This window comes from Medicago sativa, chromosome 2 (assembly GCF_051527215.1).
Source record: "Medicago sativa cultivar Bolivia chromosome 2, Bolivia_mono, whole genome shotgun sequence".
Classification (NCBI taxonomy): Eukaryota; Viridiplantae; Streptophyta; class Magnoliopsida; order Fabales; family Fabaceae; genus Medicago; species Medicago sativa.
Genome location: NC_140750.1, coordinates 23,153,790 through 23,174,371, shown reverse-complemented (window position 1 = coordinate 23,174,371; position 20,582 = coordinate 23,153,790). Strand labels below are relative to the sequence as shown.

Below are 20,582 nucleotides of genomic sequence, written 5' to 3'. Positions count from 1 at the left end.
TTAAGTGTTTTTGGCTCAAAATATCTCATTTTCTCATGCTCTTTCTCTCTCTAGTTTTTTGGATTTGGGAATTGCTCTCCCTTCTCTCTAAAACCCATCGCCCTCTCTTTCTTCTTCTCTCCACCAAATCCTTCCAAAACTTCCTCCTCTTCCATGGCAAGTTTATATTATGTACCCTCATGTTACCATAAGCTTTTGGAAGCTTGGTTTTGGTTTGATCCTCTCCTTTTTCTCTCTAGAAAATCGCCCCATCTCTTCCTCTCCATATTATTAATACTCCTAAGTTTGTATGATTGGTAAATCAAGCATGGATGTTAGCAACTTAGTAAGCAAGAAACAACTATGGATTTGAATTGAGGCTTTGAGGGTATCTTGGAATCAAGGGTTAGGGTTTGATGATGTGAAGTGAAGATGAAGCTTGGAGGCTTGAGAGTCAAGTGTAGACCATGTAGATGGAGTTGATGAACAAGCAAGGATCATGGTGTCTTAGATTTCAAGAAAACAACAAGATTGGAATGGTATGAGCTAAGAATGCAAGTGGATCAAGAGCTAGGGTTTGGTTGATTGAGCTTGGAACTTGGAGCAATCACAAGAAACATGTTAGGTGAGTTCCATAGATAGCTTTCCCACCCTTTGGGACTATGTGTTTATCTTTGTAAGGATAATATGTAAACTAGGGATTTGTATGTTTAGTGATTAGTTGCCCTTTTATGCCATGCTTGCTAAACATGTAGAAGCTAGCTATGAATGTTTTTCAGGTATTATATGAATCATGGAGTTAAAATATGCTTGGGGTCACTTGGTTTTGAGTTTTTTGGGCTAGAAATGCCATTTTTACAAGTACTGGACTGTCACAACTCGCCGGGGCGAGCAAGTACTCTCCATGGCAAGTTAACACCCAAAGAAAGGATATTTGACTCACCTCCAACTCGCCTAGGCGAGCAGACAGCACCAAAACGTGCTGTTGGCTCTTTTCGGGCAGTTTTGGCCTTTTGTGTTGGATTTTTTCTCTGTGCAGTCTTTTTATGAAAGTAAACCCCTCAAACCAAGGTCCCATTTGATAATCTTTTAAAAGTTTTTCTTGAGAATGAAGCAAGCATCTAACATATTGGTAACGCCTGGCTTATGAGTGAACGATATGACATAAGTCAGGTAACAAACTAATCTTTAAGGAAGGGAATGAATGTAGAGCCTCAACATAGTTTGTTGAGAACTAGAATGCTATGCATGAGCCCTAAGTATGATAAGACGTGAAATGTTTAGTGTATTCTCTTCGCATATGAATAAGAACGACCATGCAAGCATGCTAAGACGTGATTAGATAAGTTAATCCCTTCACTATGTATGAATAGGAATATGCAGGTAGTTTGCCACTAAACGGGTAGATCACGGACCCGTGATAAAAGAGCAAGTATGAATAGGTTTAACCTTCATGTATGTATGATTAAAACTATGATATATGTGTAGTTTACCACACATAGGATCACTTAAGGATTCCTGGTAAATGAGTATGTAAGACATAGGTGTCGTGAGAACGGGATAAGCTTCCTTTGGGTGGGCCTGCACGTCACTGAGGGAGTCCGATGTGCCTTAGCTAGGTTTTCATCGGTCATGTATGGGATTGTTCTCGGGGTTACTCCACCCGGGGCTCTCCGTAAAATGAATCAAGATAATTATGTTTGTTCAACGCTAACATATATGTATGATTATGATTATAAACATGTATGATTATGATATGATGCTAGACACGCATAAGTATATGGAATACAACAAGTTATGAATGTTATGTCGATGACGATCTTAGGTTTCCCTAATCCTCCGGTTTAGGATTTTGTCATGAATATGTTATGTTTAGGCCTCGATGCGTTTAGCGTATCTTGGCATAGCGGTATTAGGTTCCCCTTATCCGTCATGACACATATGATGTAGACAAGACCTATAACAAGTTAAGATGAACCTACGACAGATCTAGCATGCACGACCGTCTAGGCAAGCATGACCACACACGTATAATCAACCGGCAGGTTATATTGTAGACACGTGGTGACCGTAGGTTTCTCCCAAGGTTACCTATAGCGTAGGGTTAGGTGGAACTCACTGAGACATTATGTCTCATCCCAATCCTTATTTGTTTTAGATAAACAAGATGGTATTGCAAGCTAGTAGCCGTATGGAAGCTTCAACAAGTGCTCGTTCGTACCGCTGCAAGATGATATGGACTTCAAGGATGTATCACTACAAGAAAATGGCCATTTAGCTTCAGAAATTTTAGCTTCAGACCATTTCTGATGCTAGTAGCATCAGCTTAGCATCCACAAATTTTGAAGCAATTACACTTTTTCCAATTTATATTTCTTATAAAATTTAGCTTCACTCATAGGGACGCTATAATTTATATTGTTGACGCTAATTTTTTTAAAAATTTTATCATCTAATTAGCATCCACAATTTCTGATGCAAAACTTTAGTAATTTTTAACTTTAAAAATAGCATCCACGATGAATGAAGCTAAAACTTTATATTAGTGGCAATATGGTAATTATCATCGGTTGAAGTAATGGCAAAAGGGGCAAAAAGGAAAGAGAAATTTCAGACCCTCTCTTTCATTCTCTCTCTCTATCGCGATGATCTTCTGTCTCTTGTCTCTTTTCTTTTTCACGGTTTCTCTCCCAAAATCCACACTCACCCAAAAAGTCCTCGATTTTAGACATCTTGAAGCTTGCATGTGTCATCCTCGTCTTTAATTTTTCATTGGAAGCAAGGTAAGTGGGAATAATTTCTTTCCCCTCTTTTCTTCCTCTCAAATCCGAAACTAACCCTAATTTTTTACCCAATTCCAATTTCTTCAATTACATTGAATTAAAGCCTTGAATGTGTGATTTTTCTTGTATTGAACATGAATAATAGGTGTTGTTAACAGCTGAAGACTTGGAGAAGAACAAGGAGTTTGAGGAAAGTGGGAGTCTTGAGCACTTTAAGCAATTGAAAGGTAATTTGAGGTGGGTTCCTAGTAGGATTTCAATTGATAAACTGGGATTTTTTATATTGATTTTAATTGATTTATGAATAAGTTTCAGCCTTTAGATCGAAACTACTCTTGGTGTAGTTAGATTCTTAATTGTTGTAGATTTATTTTAGCTTCTCCATGTTTATTGGATATGTATAGCTATATATACTTGTTAAAATACGAATATGTTTTAAGTACTTCATACATGAAGTTTGTTGTGCTCCTGGTGCCCATTGTAATGTTCATAAATCACTAGTTTAGGCTAAGTTAGATAATAAAATATATATGTAGGTATATTGCTGGAATTTTAATAAGAATAGATAGAGAAGGATAAAGGGAAACAAAGATAAAATAAAATTAAGTTTAGGTAATTAGGCAGTTTTGTGCGAAGATATATCATAGTTTTTGTCTTTTGGTTTTGTTCACATATAGTACATGATAAAGAAAAACAAATAAAAATGTTGACAACGACATGTAACCTATCTCCACAATTACTCAACTAATTAGCTAAGTTGGTTAATATATCTAATATTTCTACCTAAATCTTATATATATTCACATCTTTTTAACTTCTTTTTTGTATTTTCATCTTAATTCTTATATATATTCACATGTTTTTAACTACTACTATCAATTCACTCTCATTTACATTTCTTTAATTTTTTTCTTTTTCGTCTTGTTCTCTTCTTTCAAGTATTAAATCTCCAAAGAGTGTCACGGAGAATGTTTTTGAGGTGTTTTGTACTACTGAACTCATTTCTTTTTTCTTTTCGTTATGTTCTTTCAAGTTTCAAATATTAAATCTCCAGAGAATGCTACATAGTGTTTTTGAGATGTTTTGTGTTACTGAACTAAAAAATGAAGATAAATACAGAAATGGAATTGCTAGTTTATAGTTAAAAATGTAGTGGTGTTAGTACTTCTGTTACTGTCGTTAACTGTTCACTCATTGTACATTTTTGCCAGCTGCATGATATGTTGATTGTTTCTAATTTACTACTCATCAACAATTTTGATTCGTTAAATGTTTGTGTTGTTTATTCTTTTATTCCCATTAATGTGTTTTTTGGATTAAGGATAAAATGTATCAGATTAAGATTTTATTGTATTCACTATAAAAGATGGACAAAATGCTCACTACATTTTTCCTATAATGTTTTCCATGTAGAAAATCCACCGTAGATGGATGTATGATGTGGGAAATCTTGATAGACATGGTTTAAAAGACCATTTTGTTTCTGGAGTAGCGGAATTTGTAGAAAAGGCTACGGCATATCCTAATTTTTTAGCTGAAGGAGGCATAAGGTGTCCATGTGTAAATTGCAAGTGTATAGACTTGGTGACTCCCAGGGAGGTCAATTTGCACTTGTACAGGGACGGCTTTATGCCAAACTATTATGTTTGGACCGAACATGGAGAAGTGAATTCGAATACGAACATCGGGGTCATTCTAGCAGTGGAGGGAGTATGGGTGATGAAGATCAATTTGCTGCAATGAACCAGATGGTTCATGATGCTATTTGGCCTTCTATCGATGTCCCGAATTCAAATTCTAATACAGGAAACGAGACATTCAGGGAGGATGAGGAGCCCAATTCAGAAGCTCGGCATTTTTATGATACATTGATATCTGCAAACCAACCCATCTATGAGGGAGCTACTGAATCTAGATTATCAATTTCTGTTAAGCTTTTGGCAGCCAGATCTATTTGGAAAGTTCCTCAAAAAGGCATAGATTATTTTGCACAAATGCTTGCCGATGTTTGTCCAACGAAAAAATGTCTTCCGGAAAATAACTACCAAGCAACGCAGTTGGTGTCTAAGTTAGGATTGAAGGCTAGGAAAATTGATTGGTGTGTGAATGGCTGCTTGTTATAGTACCTGACTCCAGGAAAATTGATTGTTGTGTAAGTGGATTAAGGAACTAAAAATGCCTGATGGCTATGCTTCAAATCTTGCAAGGTGTGCTGATGTCTCCAAGGGTAGCATGCATGGTATGAAAAGTCATGATACCCATGTATTCATGGAGTGTTTAATACCAATTGCTTTTCGTTCTTTGCCAATAGAGATATGGAAGCCATTAACAGAATTAGGTCTTTTCTTTAAAGACTTATGTTCCAATACGTTGACGATGGAAGGCTTGGTTAAGCTGGAAAAAAACATTCCCATCATCATATGCAAGCTAGAAAAGATTTTTCCACCGGGTTTCTTTGACTCAATGGAGCATCTCCCAATTCACCTTCCTAGTGAAGCAATCCTTGGTGGTCCGGTACAATATCGATGGATGTATCCATTTGAAAGGTAATTGAAATATTAGCATTTTTTTTATATCTTTGCATTTTATTTGATAGTAATTACATGAATATCTTTTGTGCAGAGTGATGGGAGATTCAAAGCGATCAGTGAGAAATAAGGCTAGAGTAGAAGGTTCCATTGCAAATAGCTATTTATACCGCGAGGCATCCCATTTTTTCTCTCACCACTTCAAGACCTTCAACTTGTTACCGACCACAAGTTTTAGAAATGATCCCCGATCTGCACATGAGGCAGTTCTACCAACTTTGTCTATCTTGAGCAAATGTGGTCGTCCTAGTGGGAAGCCTAAAGATTATTGGCTGACAGATAAAGAATGGAAATCTGCTCATGTGCATGTCCTTATCAATTGTGATGAGGTTAAACCATATCTTGAGTAAGTTACATTCTTATCACATCAATTATGATCTCAAACAAATGCATATACTTATTAATTTGGTTGGTGATGTCAGCATGTTCTTGGAATGTCATTCTGTCAACAATGAAGATGCTTCTAGTCGTATACATGCAGAATTTCCTTTGTGGCTGAAGAAATATGTAGGTTAATGCACACAATTTAATTAGTTAGCCAATAAATTACATAAATTTAACTTGTGCCTTATGTATAGGTACACAATTTAATTAGTTAGCCAATAAATTACATAAATTTAACTTGTGCCTTACGTATAGGTACACAATGACAGAAACGGTGTGACAAACCCATACATTAGAGGATTATCTATGGGTCCTGCATCGAAGGCAATATCATGGAACATGCACTTTGTTAATGGGTACAAGTTTCACACTCAAGAATGGAGTAATGGAAAAAAGACCACAAATTGTGGGGTGCATGTAAAAGGTATTACAGAAGGAGAAGATGATTATTATGGCATCATTCAACATATCTTTCAATTGGAATACGAAGACTTGAGCAATAAGATAACACTATTTTATTGTCAATGGTTTGACCCAACAAAGACTCGTGCTGAAAAACTTATGTAAGTTATTTATGGTAAAATTTGAAGTTGGCATTGAGTTACTAGTTCCATTGGTGCAAATGTGAATTGTATTTTTTTTTCTAAGACAAGATTAGGAACCTAAAATTAGAATCTAAAGCATAAGTTTGAACTAATGCTATCAGAATTAGAAACCTAGGATCAGCTGAGTGCTAGTCCCTACATAGCAAAACTACAATTAATGTTTGTTTTTAAGGTAACAAAAACAAAATCACTATCACACAGTAGTTGAGACTAGCTAGTGATGTTAAATATTACATTGAATGGCCACGTGTATATAGGCAGGCTTTGTTTTATTATGTTTTGTTTCTCTTATATTTATGCAGTATGAATGTTACAGCATAAAAGATGATTGTGATATATCAGTAAATCTGGTTGTCTTGTGAACTATAAGAATTATTCTCTGTTGCTGAATTATTCTCTGGTGTGAATTGAAATTGGTTACAAACATTTTGGATTGTGGCAGAAATGATGCATTGTTGTATTACTCAAAAAAAAAATGCATTGTTGTAGTAGAGACTACATGCATGTTACCTTTTGGAATAGACATGAAACATGCACTACAAATGTGTTCGCTGATTTGACAATATATTAATAAGTTGTGGTTTGGCTTTATGATTATGTTTTGGTTTTAGGATTATGTTTAGTTTCTACTAAATTTATGGTTAAGACTTCATTATATTTGTAGTTTGTTTATCGTTAGATGCCTCAATTTCAATTCGTGTTAATATCTCCATAATATTATATTTTTAAGTCTTAAATATTATTTTGTAAGTATGATAAGGGGTCGTTGACCAACAAAAAATATCCACATGCATTCAATTTAATTAATGTCAGTGAACTGAATGCAATTGCGTACGGTATTTTTCAATAAAATTGATAGCTTATTATTTAGCATCCACAATTTCGAAAGCTAAACTTAGCATTCACAGTTACTGATGCTAAATTTAGACCAATTTTTAGCTAAACTTAGCATTCACAGTTACTGATGCTAAATTTAGACCAATTTTTAGCGTCCATTTTTATTGATGCTAAGTAGCGTCTACATTACATACATTTTTAACAGGTGTTTAGCTTCAATTTTAGCGTCCACTTTTGTAGATGTTATTTTAGCGTCAGCTGGATGCTAGTGTTTAGCATCCAAGCTTTTACTGTCGTCAATTTTTTGGACTCTATACTGACTCTAAATGGCTGTTAGCATCCACAATTTGCATTCTAGCATCCATTTTTCAGCTGAATCTAAAACACCATTTTCTTGTAGTGGTATTTATTATGTTTTAGACAAGTTAAGTTATTCTTTTGATGTACGAACGTTTATGGATGTATAAGATATTCATTTATCATGTAATTAAGTTGTAAATTTTAATGTATCCAGTACTAAAGATAACGAACATGCTAAACTTTCTAGATACGTTTAGTATGGGCGTTACATTTCATGACTTCTCTTCTGAATTCTTGGCTAAATTGCAACAATACAAACTACTTCTACTCTACAATGACTCTAGAAGATAACAAGAAATCCTATACAGTTTCTTGTCATTATCAAGTAACTATACTTAACCAACTAACCAAAGCTTAACAGCTTTGTACCCAACATTTTATTCACTAATATGGATTAACTAACTAGCAAGAAAATCTGTGAAAGTTGTCTCCGTGACATTCAGTGGCGGAGCCACGTTCATCTCAGGGGATGCACCTGCACGTCCTCACATTTATATTTTTGCACCTACTATAATATTGTATTTCTACGTTGAATCCCCTCAGTTTTTTGTTTTGCACCTCCTTTGCATTTGACTTTGAAATCTCTTCATAGAGCACATCTTTTTTTCTTTTCGATTTATTTATGTCCTGGCCCACTGGAATCCATTATTACTGATTCAGTTCAGCTTTTCTTGTTGACTATATTTACCTTTTATTATTATATTACAGTTAGTTACCTCTTAAAAAATTATTGCGTTCTTGTTTAAGGAACCCACAAAAAGAAAGTGTGTCTTGAAAATACATGTTAATCACATGTTAAAGTCAAAATCGTACAATTTTTAATGGAAAAGTTGCTACTTTTAGATGCTTAATCAATGCTCTTACGGCACTTGTTAGCATTTTCCTTTAATAATTATTTCCATTTTCCATTTTTTATAAATTTAAAAAATTGGGAACATGTAGATCAATCCCAAGACCGAATATCCTGCTTTTGAATTAACGAGATATACCACTATGTCCGTACGAATCATATTGTTTGATGCACGCAAGTGTTAATGTATGACTCATATTTCATAAGAAAAAAATTCTTATACCAATTTCATTTTTATTACCTGGTTAAAAAACTTTTTCTTTTCTAAATTATTGATGATAATACTTTACTATATATTATTGATGATATTACAAATGGTAAATATTAGAATTTACGGTTAGTGTAAGAAATTTACAAACTTTATATGTTAATATAACTAGTCTTTTTTATGTCATGAAGACTATGTTGCGTACTCAAATGGAGGCAACAAATGACTGATTATCTCATGACTTATCTTGAGAGATGTGTTCGATAACATAGATAATAAGTTGATTATTCAACGATTTCATAAGATGAAACGACGTAATGAAAATTGTAGAATATGTTTGTTATTTTGATTACAATTTATTTTTTATATACATATTATTTATATAATATAAATAACATTTTGCCATAAAAATTATGATTTTTTGCACCAAAAAAGATGTGTTTTGATTTCAAAAATTATATTTTGTTTTAAGATTCAACGTTGAAACAATAAATCATATTTTCATTCATCGCTTGAACTCCCTGATCCAGGGTCCTAGCAACGCCACTGGTGACGCTGGCGGAATGTGGTATTTCTTCTTTAATCCTTAATTTTGGATCCAAGTTGTTGTTCTGCTGAGAAGATGGAACATAGTACTAATAACTTTGAAGTCTTTATCATTTATATTTATTGTCAAAAAATAACAAAAACAGAAGATAATGAACAAATTTCAGGAAATATTCTCTTTTTTTCATAAGAGATTAAATGGAAATAGACAAGAAACAGAGTGTAATTGATGGTAAGTTTAAGCCACATGTATATGATATATATTTCTTAAACCACAAGAAACAGAGTGTAGTTGAGACCGAGTCTAAATGATTTAATTTAGTGTGAAACCTTCGTTTGATCACATATTCATATATCCTATCCAGAAAATTTCGGTGTGTACATTTTTTCTCGCAAATACCAAGAAAATTCATTCTCTGTTCATTAGGAATTTCATTGCATTCTTTCAATTTTTGTGTATTGATAAGAAGGGAAACACAGGATAATAAATAACTTCACCACGACCACGGTGGTAAATATGATCAAAATGAAGGGAGACAGTGAAGTTTCACACTAATTTAAATCAATTAGACTTAGGTCATCGCATTCAAACCTCAACTGCACTATGTTTCGTGTGGTTTTGTGAAATTATCAAATGCATGTGCTTAAACTTACCATCAATTACATGGGACATTACTCGTAAAATTCACCATGCATGCATCACTAACTTAGTATATATAATCATACTAGTCTTCAAAGAAAGGCATTCCAAAAATAAACAAATATCTAGCACATTGTTTCAACCAAATATTTACATACCAAAATGAATTCAGGAAATAATGATAATTTGGGATATTCAGAAAAACCTTCAGATAAGAAGGATTCGAGAGATCCTACTAAGAAAAGTCCAATCTCAAACCAGAATAATATGGCCTACAACAATGGTCCTCCTCCTGTGGCAAATACGGGAAATCTTCCTGCAAATCAGAATCCTTTGGCTAACCAAATGAATATTGGTTACAACACTTGATATGGTCAACATGCAGGTATATCAGAGACGTCTAAGTTTCGATTTGTGTGCTACGAAGGAATGTTATTCCTTCCTAACAAATTAACTACCGTAAATTTGCGTCTAAAAAAAACTTCAAATTATATAAGATATTAAGAAAAGGATTAATATATGTTAACCCCTGTGATTTCTTTTTTTTTTTTTTTTTTTTTTTAAGATTTAAACCTTGTAGTTTGAAGATTCTTTGATTTTGGAACTTCATCAATTTTGACCGTACAAAATCGATGATATGGCAAGGGTAAACCAAAATTCGCTCAAATTACAGGGGTGACAGTACCTTAAATTTTGAAATTTGATGCCATGAAGGTCCAAAACCAAGTTTGAGAAAAATGCCCCATTACATAGTACATCATCATTTTTTTCATAAATGATGATTGAGACACAATATTTTTAATTTACGGTTGACATCCGAGCTATGCCGGCATCCCAAGTCACCATAATACACGATGTCTTAAAATCTTAGCTATGCTGACACCACAAAACATCATGTATCAAATGCATTTCATCCTATATACGATGTTTTCAAGCATAATGTATTTTAGTTTGAAAATTTATTTAAGAATTCTCAATTAATTTAAGGAGTGTCTTATTATTTCATTATTAAGCCTTTATATTTTCCATCAAGACATTCATCATTTCAAAATAATTGCAGGATCTTTTACTTGTGGAAATTTGACATGGGAAGTAAATTTAGAGCAGCACCAGATTCTATTGTTTGTTAAGGATTCACCGTTTGTTTGTAATAATTGTTGTATTGTGATATTAATTCAGCATGTTTGTTTAGTTTGTTTGTTAATAAGAGTTAGTTTTCTGTTACCAGTTTGTTGCAACTGTTATGGATGTACTGTATAAATAGAACTCGGTGTATTAATAAAAGTGTGTATTCCAATATCAATTCATTCTATAAAATTTGAGAAATCATTTGGTCCATTTTCTATAAGTCCTAAAACAGTTTCATTCTCTAATCATCTCTTTTTTTTTATTTATGCTAGTGAGTGCATCTCTTTTACTATCCCGCAGAAATAATTCTTCTGTTTGTTAGATAATTCATAGCCATAATACACTGAGTGTAGTAGCTAATATAACATCTCTAATTTAATGAGAAATGGTGTTAGTGAAAAAAATTGGCAACTTAAAACAAAACAAAAATATATGGAGACCAAAACTTGTTGAAATTTTTTAGAAAAAGTTAAATAATTTTAGGAATCACAAATTTATTTATGAAATATTTTTTCACATGATCCTTGGACATTACGAAATCTCAAATTTCCTTGCAATTTGGCTATTATGTTATATGTTGCATATTATATTTTGAATATATGTTCTTCTTCTCATAATATAACATGAATTTTAAAATAGGCGGTTTCTACACGCTTTTATCCGACCACTGCTCAAATATATCACCGGTTAATGCAAATTCATAAAATAACTTCGAAATTGTTAACCCAATTCCCTTTTTTTCTTTGAAAATATATTGTTAAACTATTGTGTTGGTGATTAAGATGAGTTTAATTAACTGAGGGGTTTTGCACGAGGCAAAATGATTGATTATCTTCCTTATAAGAAAGAGAGAAAAGCGACTACCTCATGTCAGATTTGCTATCTTAATTGTTTATGTGACCGCAAACTACGACCACAATGTGAAATTGGTTGCTCAATTTTACACTTTTAGATATTAAATAGTTAGGTCAATTTCTTGATCTCTAACCCTCTTCAATGGTTTCACTCTCTAATTTCCTAGGTGAATCACAACCGTTGAAGGTTTGAGTATATCAAAATAAGTGTATAATTATCCTTAGAATATGTCTATCCTAAGTATTATCTGGACGGTCTATACGGTGTATCAAGGCTAGGGTTAGTAGTCCTTGAGCGAGAATCAATTTATGAATAATGTCTTAAACAAAAACAGACGAGTATAATTGAATAAAACGATAAAAGCAACCAACTAAATTCAGAGAATAATTTATAGTTACATGAATCCAACAATTACATGAAGCTCCTCTTTCATGACCTAATATAGAGAGGTTTAGCTACTCATGATTCTAAACACATATTAAACTATATGAATTAACAAACATAAAAAAAAAAAAAAATACCGGTGATGATTCCCTACTCCAGAGGTGCTCTGAATCTCTCCAAGTTCCCCTAGATCGCACTTTTGCCGTTTTCTGCTCGTCAAAAGGTGTCTTCTCACTGACCTAAGGGCCAACCTTATATAGGCGCGCATTTCCCATAAATTTAGGGAAAGTCGGCTCGTGACACCAGAAGATATATTGCGACGCGAACCTTGGATGAGGCTGATTCTGTTGTTTCTTCATCAATTGCTCGTGATGTTGGTTCGATAGCCGACGACGTGATCCTAACAATGGCTGAACTTGGCAATTTCTTCATCAAATGATTTGATCTTGTGATTTCTTGACGTCTCTTTTGAATTCTTGATTAAATTGCAACTATGCAAACTACTTCTGCTCTATAATGACTCTAAAAGATGACAAGAAATCCTATATAGTTTCTTGTCATTATCAAGTAACTATGCTTTTTTTTTTTTGAAGGATCAAGTAACTATACTTAACCACCTCACCAAAGCTTAACAACAAGTTTTATTCACTATTATGGATTAACTAACTACCAAGAAAATCTATGAAAGTTGTCTACGGGACGTTGGCAGCAGAATGTGGTATCTCTCCAGGGAAGCATAGCATAGCATAACACTAAAAACTTTGAAATCTTTATCATTAATATCAACCATAAAAAAAACAACAAAAACAGAAGATAATAAACAAATTTATTCTCCTCGTTTGATAAATTTATAAAATAATAAGATAATTTTTTTTTAGTAAATTTAAAATAAGATGGATAAAAAACTGAAGAAGGGTTATCATAACATCTTTTATCAATTTTTTTTCGTCCTCGTGAGCTTAGCTCAGTTGAGAGGGACAATGCATAAAATATGCAAGGTTCGGGGTTCGAACCCCGGCCACCACAAAAAAAAAAAAATTCATAACAGTTTACAATTAAATATACCACGTAATTGATGGTAAATTTAATGCACGTGTATATCAGTATTTCTTAAACCACAAGAAACAGACGGTAGCTGAGACCGTGAGCTGAGTCTAAACGTTTTAATGTGATAACAGTTTACAATTAAATATACCACATAATTGATGGTAAATTTAAGCTACGTGTATATCAGTATTTCTTAAACCACAAGAAACAGACGGTAGCTGAGACCGTGAGCTGAGTCTAAACGTTTTAATGTGAGTTCAATAAATAATCATAATGTCCTGTGAGCTTAACTAAGTTGGTAGGGTCAATGCATCAATACATAATATATGTAAGGTCCGAGGTTCAAACTCCGGCCACCACAAAAAAAATAAAAATTAAATAATCTAGAGAGGTTTAGCTAAGCATGATGTCTATGGACATATTAAACTATATGAATAAACAAACATAAAAAAAGAATCATAGTTGATGATTCACTGCCCTGAATCTCTCCGAGTTGCTCTAAATCACACTTTCGCTGTTTTCTGCTCATCAAAAGGTGGCTTCTCACTGACCTACGGGGCAGCGTTATATAGGCGCGAGTTTGCCATAAATTTAGGGAAAGACGGCCCGCAACACAAGAAGATATCACGACGGGAGCCTTGACAAGGCCGGTTTTGTTGTTTTCTTCATCAGTTGATGCTCGTGATGTGGGGTCGATAGCCGGAGACGTGATCTTAACAATGGCTGAACTTCAAAATTTATTTGTGTGCTCGCGACACAATCTTTGCAGAGGTTGATCTTGTGATTTCATGATTTCTCTTCTGAATTCTTGACTAAATTGCAACTAAATAATCTGCTTCTACTCTACAATGACAATAAAAGATGACAAGAAATCCTATATAGTTTCTTGTCATTTTCAAGTAACTATACTTAACCAACGAACCAAAGCTTAACAGCTTTGAAATTAACATTATATTCACTACTAGACCTTGCACCCGTGCTGCCGCACTGGTCATATTGATGGCAAACAAAATATTCAATTATACTCTTAATTCATAATCTATTTGTGCAAATACAATGTTTAAAATAATAATACAACTTAAAAAAGGGAATAAATCATGCTGGTACATTACGAAAAATTTTCTTGTAAACAACATTGTATTTAGGATGATTTGAATGATTCAAAAATTCGCCGCAATCTAAAATATGAGAACCATCTCCACCATATACTAACAAATACATGTGTTTCATTTGTTGAAACTGACATTAAATATATGGTAGTTTGTCCACAAAGATTAGTTTTCGAATAGTTGTTCGAAACGAATATCTTAATCATTTTGGATACTCGCCGCTACATAGGGAAACATAGAATTATGATTTGAATAATAACTAACTTGAGATCAGTTATGAATTGACTATGGGTAGATGTCGAAAAATTTCCTTTCTAGGAGAAAAAAGGCAAAGTTTATTTGAATGCATTTTGTGCCTTGTAACTGCAATCTTGGTTTAACAGTCACCGCAATTTAAGATATTAGATGCACTGATGGATAAGATAACATGGTTTCTTAGATTATCTTGCAGTGAATAATTGCATCAGTTCTTGCTTCTTGAAAAATTAGAATATTAGTTATACGTAACAGATATGAAGTTATGATTGATGGTAATAATGTCATAAGCAATGAGATTATAATAAGGTACGTTGTTCATAGAAGGTTGCTCGGAATGATAACATAATAGAGATCAGTCAGCAATTTACTATACTAAGATGTCAAATAGCGTCCTGTTCAGCATTAAGTGACCAAGTTTAGCAGAAAATATTATGTGTATTGTAACTACTATGGTTTAACAGTCACCAAACTTTAAAACATAAGCTGAACTGATCGCATGCATTTTGTAGATACAGTGAGTTGCAGTGTAAGGTTTTAATCTGATGCTTTTTTCCAATCGTATAATAGAGTATGTTGCAGAGAAAATATATTGTCAGTTATCGCTTCACAGAGATTTAGGAAATTAGTTATACTTAACGGATACGAAGTGGTGATACCAGTGTAACTAAATGTGGACCTTTCAATACTCGTGCTCTTTTTCTCTTCAGATTCAAGTAACTATAACTGTGTGCACCTTCATTAGAACCTACAAATTAAAAAACAAAGTTTAGAACATCAAAAGGTAAGAATTAAAAAAAAAATTCAGAACAATCAAAAGGTTTATGCCATTAGATAACAAAATTATAAATGTTCAATTCAGTAGTGTTAGAAGTAATGAAAAAATAAACAAACTAACCTAACATGATAAACTCCATTCTTTCTACTAGACATTCCAACAGACATGGGTAAATGGAATATATGAATTAAGTAATAGTAGTTTTAGCACGTTCTACTATAATCACAATGAAACAATTGTTCCTCGTCTGCAAAATGTGTAGACAAAATTTTATCAAATAAACAATAAAAGATTAACAATCACAAAATTGGTCCAGTAAAATGGACGAATTATAAATCTCTAAAATAATAGAGAGAAATACCGCAAATAGAGCCATTGCAATACCCATCAAAGGGGTAGTTCCCCACCCCGGAGCTACTTTAGCATATTCTGAATTCAACGGATCTAGTCCATCTCAAGGAAGATTGAAAATTGAAAAAACCAAAGAAGACACAATCAAAATAGATAGTTAACTGAATCAGATGCTACAGGAAATTTATTTGCAAAAGAATGAACACCGGATATCACATAACCATGATTAGAGAAACAGATTAGAGAGAACATACATACCTTCTATTAGTTTCTTTCCTACGGACAACATAATTCGAAGTTATTTAATTCCTCAATGATTCAGTTACTCTCAATTTCACAGCAAATCATCTAATACCATAAAAGATAAATAATCACAGACAAAACAATAGTTGTAACAAATAAAAGCTAAAAAAAAACTTAAATATAGATGATAGCAGCAGAAGAGGCATTGGTCTGTTTTCATAACCGCAACCACCACCTGAATTCTTCAACCTGCAATGGGAAGGGTGAATTTCGTGTTTGTGATTGTGATTTCTGGTGATGCAATTTCACAAAGGTGGGGTCGGAAATTAGGGTTTTCCAACACTTACTTACATACCTGAATCGAAGAAAAGATCTTATAGGAAGAAACGAAAGTACATCAAGGATGAGATCGCTAGAGAGGGTCGAGGGGACTGCCGGCGACGGAGTCATTGTCATGGTGGCGGTGATGGTAATGATGTGATGAAAGTTGACCGCGACGATGGTTTGTTAACGATGACGACGGTGACGGTTGGTTAGTGATGATTGTTTGGTTACTGCACTGATGGTGTGGATAATGAAAGGTGATAGTGAACAGAGAAGTGAGAGAGAGGGAGATGGAACAATGAAAAAAAAATGGTGTATTGAAGTTGAAAAAAAAAAGAGATGACACAGATAAAGTAAAAGAGATTGTTTATTTCGATTTTCATATATAAGCATCAGATTGACTATATCATTAGTTGTCGACATGTTTAAACAATGAACAAATTTTTGGAACAAATTTTTGGGTTTAGATTGCGAAGGAGAAAAAAAGGTTCAAAACCGTTTGGAAAGAAAGGAAAAAGAATTAATTGGTTTTTAGAAAAGGGAGTTTAATGTTGGATATCATGTAGTGAAGCCAATTGATATCACAAAAACAGTAAGTGGCTTGGTGGTTAAAATGCTTTGAATTAACCAATATGTCATGGGTTCGAATCTTGGAGAGAAACCAATATGGGTTCGAATCTTGGAGAGAAACCAATATGTCATGGGTTCGAATCTTTCGAATCTTGGAGAGAAACCAATATGGGTTCGAATCTTGGAGAGAAACCAATATGTCATGGGTTCGAATCTTGGAGAGAATTTTTTATTATGTCATGGGTTCGAATCTTGGAGAGAATTTTTTTCATAAATATTTTTCAAAACCCTCAGAAAAGGCAGGAGGACACAAAGGTAATTGTGAGACCTAAATTTTAGGTTTAGGGCTAAGATATTAGGCATGCATTGTAATCTTGGAGAGAATTTTTTTCATAAATATTTTTCAAAACCCTCAGAAAAGGCAGGAGGACACAAAGGTAATTGTGAGACCTAAATTAAGTTTAGGGCTAAGATATTAGGCATTCATTGTGAATCTTAGTATTATATATTAAGATTATGGATTAATTAACTAACAAGAAAATTTGTGAAAGTTGTCTTCGTGACGTTGGCGGCAGAATGTGGTATATCTCTCCAAGGAAGCCACTATTTCTTCTTTAATTGTTAATCTTGGATCCAAGTTGTTCTTCTGCTGAGAGGATGAAAACAAAGCACTAAAAACTTTGTAGACTTTATCATTTATATTTATTGTCAAATATTAACAAAGAGAAGATAATGAACAAATTTAAGGAAATATTCTTCTCGTTTGATCACATATTCATATATCCTATCCAGAAAATTTTGGTGTGAACATTTTTTTCTCTCGCAAATACCCAGAAAATTATTTCTCTGTTCATTAGGAATTTCTTTGCTTTCTTTCAATCTTGTGTATTGATAACAAGAGAAACACAATATAATGAATAACTTCACTATGAACATGGTGGTAAATATGATCAAACGAAGGGAGACGATGAAGTTTCACACTAATTTAAATGAATTAACTTAGGTCATTACTTGGTATATGAAATTATCAAATGCATTATGTTTCGTGTGGTTTGTGCAATTATTGGTGGAGATAAATATTATTTTATAGGATGTAATTTTATCCCTAGTAAAAAAATCATTTCTCCCTTAACAAACTAGTCTAACATTTCTCAATAATAAGAGTGAAAATCAATGGATACTGCACCGAAATCTCTTCAAATGGTTCTTTATTTTTTTGGTCTGTTTTTGCTTCTTTTATTTTTAATTGTCAAACATTTGAACGTTTCAAAATAGCTAACTTGCAAGTTATAACGGATAACAAATGCTGAGAAACTCCTTATGAACAAATCAGATAATTTCCTAAGTATTTGCAACAACAAAAATTGTATTACGAACCTTAGTAAATATGATCAAATAAAGGGAAACAATGCAAGCTAACACAAGGTTTAAATCATTTTGACTCAGCTCATGTCATTTTAAATGCTTAAATGAATTTAGCTTGAACTTACCATGAATTACATGGTGCATTACTTTTCTAATTCAGCCAGCATCGCAAGGTTTATAAATTAAATACCAGGCTGAATCATGTCTCCAAAGAAAAGTAGAACAAACAAAAAATACTATTATTATCTTTCCACATTTTGCTTTAACCTAATATTTGTATTAGCATACAAAAATGGATGGTTTGGCTTACAACAATGGTCCTCCTCCTGTGGGAAATACAGGAAATCCTCCTACAAATATAAATCCTGTGGCAAATCAGGTGAGTGGTCTGGCTTACAACAATGGTCCTCGTCCTGCGGCAAATACGGGAAATCTTCCTGCAAATGCGAATCCTTTGGCTAACCAAATGAATGGTTACAACACTTGATATGGCCAACATGTAGGTATATCGTGAAACTAGGATTGTATTTGAATTTTCATACAAACAGTAACAAATTAATAAGTCTCATTAAATCTTCTAATCTCCTTATTTCTTTACTTATCTCATTTGTGCATCATATTAATAAGTCTCATTAAATCTTTTAATGTTCTGATTTCTTTACTTATCTCATTTGTGTATCATAGAATTTTCTTAGTATTAGATTAATAAGTCATACACAAAATTGAAATGAGTCCCAAATTACAGGGGTGACAGTACCTTAAATTTTGAAATTTGATGCCATGAAGGTTCAAAACCAAGTTTGATAGAAATACCCCATTACATAATACATCATCATTCTTTTCATAAATGATGACTGAGACACAATATTTTTTACGGTTGACATGCGAGCTATGCCGGCATCCCAAGTCGCCATAATACACGATGTCTTAAAATCTTAGCTATGCTGACACCACAAAACATCATGTATCAAATGCACTTCATCCTATATATTATTAATAAAAAAGAATAACAAAACAAAACAAAAAAAATTTGAGGGGATAAATGCACCCCATCCTATATACGATGTTTTCAAGCATAATGTATTTTAGTTTGAAAATTTATTTAAGAATTCTCAATTAATTTAAGGAGTGTCTTATTATTTCATTATTAAGCCTTTACATTTTCCATCAGGACATTCACCATTTCAAAATAATTGCAGGATCTTTTACTTGTGGAAATTTGACATGGGAAGAAAATTTAGAGCAGCACCAGATTCTATTGTTTGTTAAGGATTCACCGTTTGTTTGTAATAATTGTTGTATTGTGATATTAATTCAGCATGTTTGTTTAGTTTGTTTGTTAATAAGAGTTAGTTTTCTGTTACCAGTTTGTTGCAACTGTTATGGGTGTATAAATAGAACTCGGTGTATTGATAAAAGTGTGTATTCCAATATCAATTCATTCTATAAAATTTGAGAAATCATTTGGCCCATTTTCTATAAGTCCTAAAACAGTTTCATTCTCTAATCATCTCTTTTTTTTTTATTTATGCAAGTGAGTGAATCTCTTTTACTATCCCGCAGAAATAATTCTTCTGCTTGTTAGATAATTCATAGCCATAATACACTGAGTGTAGTAGCTAATATAACATCTCTAATTTAATGAGAAATTGTGTTAGTGAAAAAAATTGGCAACTTAAAACAAAACAAAAATATATGGAGACCAAAACTTGTTGAAATTTTTTAGAAAGAATTAAATTCTTTTAGGAATCACAAATTTATTTATGAAATTTTTTTTCACATGATCCTTGGACATTACGAAATCTCAAATTTCCTTCCAATTTGGCTATTATGTTATATGTTGTATATTATATTTTGAATATATGTTCTTCTCATAATATAACATGAATTTTAAAATACGCGGTTTCTACACGCTTTTATCCGACCACTGGTCAAACTATGACTACAAATGTGTAACGGGTTGCTCGATTTTACACTATTAGATATATAATGGTTGGGTCAATTTCTTGATCTCTAACCCTCTTCAACGGTTTCACTCCCTAATTTCCTTGGTGTACAGTTATCCTTAGAATATGTATATCCTAATACTGGACGATCTATATGGTGTATCAAGGCTAAGGTTAGCTGAGAGAGAATAAACTTATGAATAATGTATTAAACAGAAACAGACGAGTATAATTGAATAAAACGATAAAAGGAACCAACTAAATATATTTTACAGAATAATTTAAAGTTACATGAATCAAACAATTACACGAAGCTTATCTTTCACGACCTAATCTAGAGAGGTTGTCTAAACACATATTAAACTACATGAATAAACAAACATAAAAAAAAAAAGAATCACCGGTGATGATTCCCTGCTCTCGAGGTGCTTTGAATCTCTCCGAGTT

General features: G+C 33.1%; 1 protein-coding gene and 3 long non-coding RNA genes across 5 annotated transcripts; 3 read left to right on the top strand and 1 right to left on the bottom strand.

The window, feature by feature from the left end:
- The first annotated feature begins 2,591 nt into the window (after positions 1 to 2,591).
- On the top strand, positions 2,592 to 6,765 carry LOC146945617 (uncharacterized). Of its 2 annotated transcripts, none has more exons than XM_085743935.1 (6): positions 2,592 to 2,762; positions 2,908 to 2,989; positions 4,176 to 5,308; positions 5,385 to 5,696; positions 5,773 to 5,857; positions 5,990 to 6,765. In XM_085743935.1, exons 3-6 carry the CDS (start codon positions 4,938 to 4,940, stop codon positions 6,299 to 6,301), a joined length of 1,080 nt encoding a protein of 359 aa, XP_085600061.1. In that variant the 5' UTR covers positions 2,592 to 2,762; positions 2,908 to 2,989; positions 4,176 to 4,937; the 3' UTR covers positions 6,302 to 6,765. The 2 variants fall into 2 exon arrangements, with proteins under 2 accessions (XP_085600061.1, XP_085600060.1); XM_085743934.1 differs by having other exon boundaries at positions 2,908 to 2,999.
- A 3,137-nt stretch (positions 6,766 to 9,902) lies between these two features.
- LOC146945616 (uncharacterized) lies at positions 9,903 to 11,118 on the top strand. Its single transcript, XR_015028184.1, has 2 exons — positions 9,903 to 10,165; positions 10,841 to 11,118. It is a non-coding gene; the product is annotated as an uncharacterized LOC146945616 (long non-coding RNA).
- Positions 11,119 to 15,088: 3,970 nt separating this feature from the next.
- On the bottom strand, positions 15,089 to 16,433 carry LOC146945615 (uncharacterized). The gene is made up of 2 exons (XR_015028183.1): positions 15,946 to 16,433; positions 15,089 to 15,306 (listed from the first exon to the last, which is right to left on the bottom strand). It is a non-coding gene; the product is annotated as an uncharacterized LOC146945615 (long non-coding RNA).
- A 1,982-nt stretch (positions 16,434 to 18,415) lies between these two features.
- On the top strand, positions 18,416 to 19,649 carry LOC146945614 (uncharacterized). The gene is made up of 2 exons (XR_015028185.1): positions 18,416 to 18,688; positions 19,389 to 19,649. It is a non-coding gene; the product is annotated as an uncharacterized LOC146945614 (long non-coding RNA).
- Positions 19,650 to 20,582: the final 933 nt, after the last annotated feature.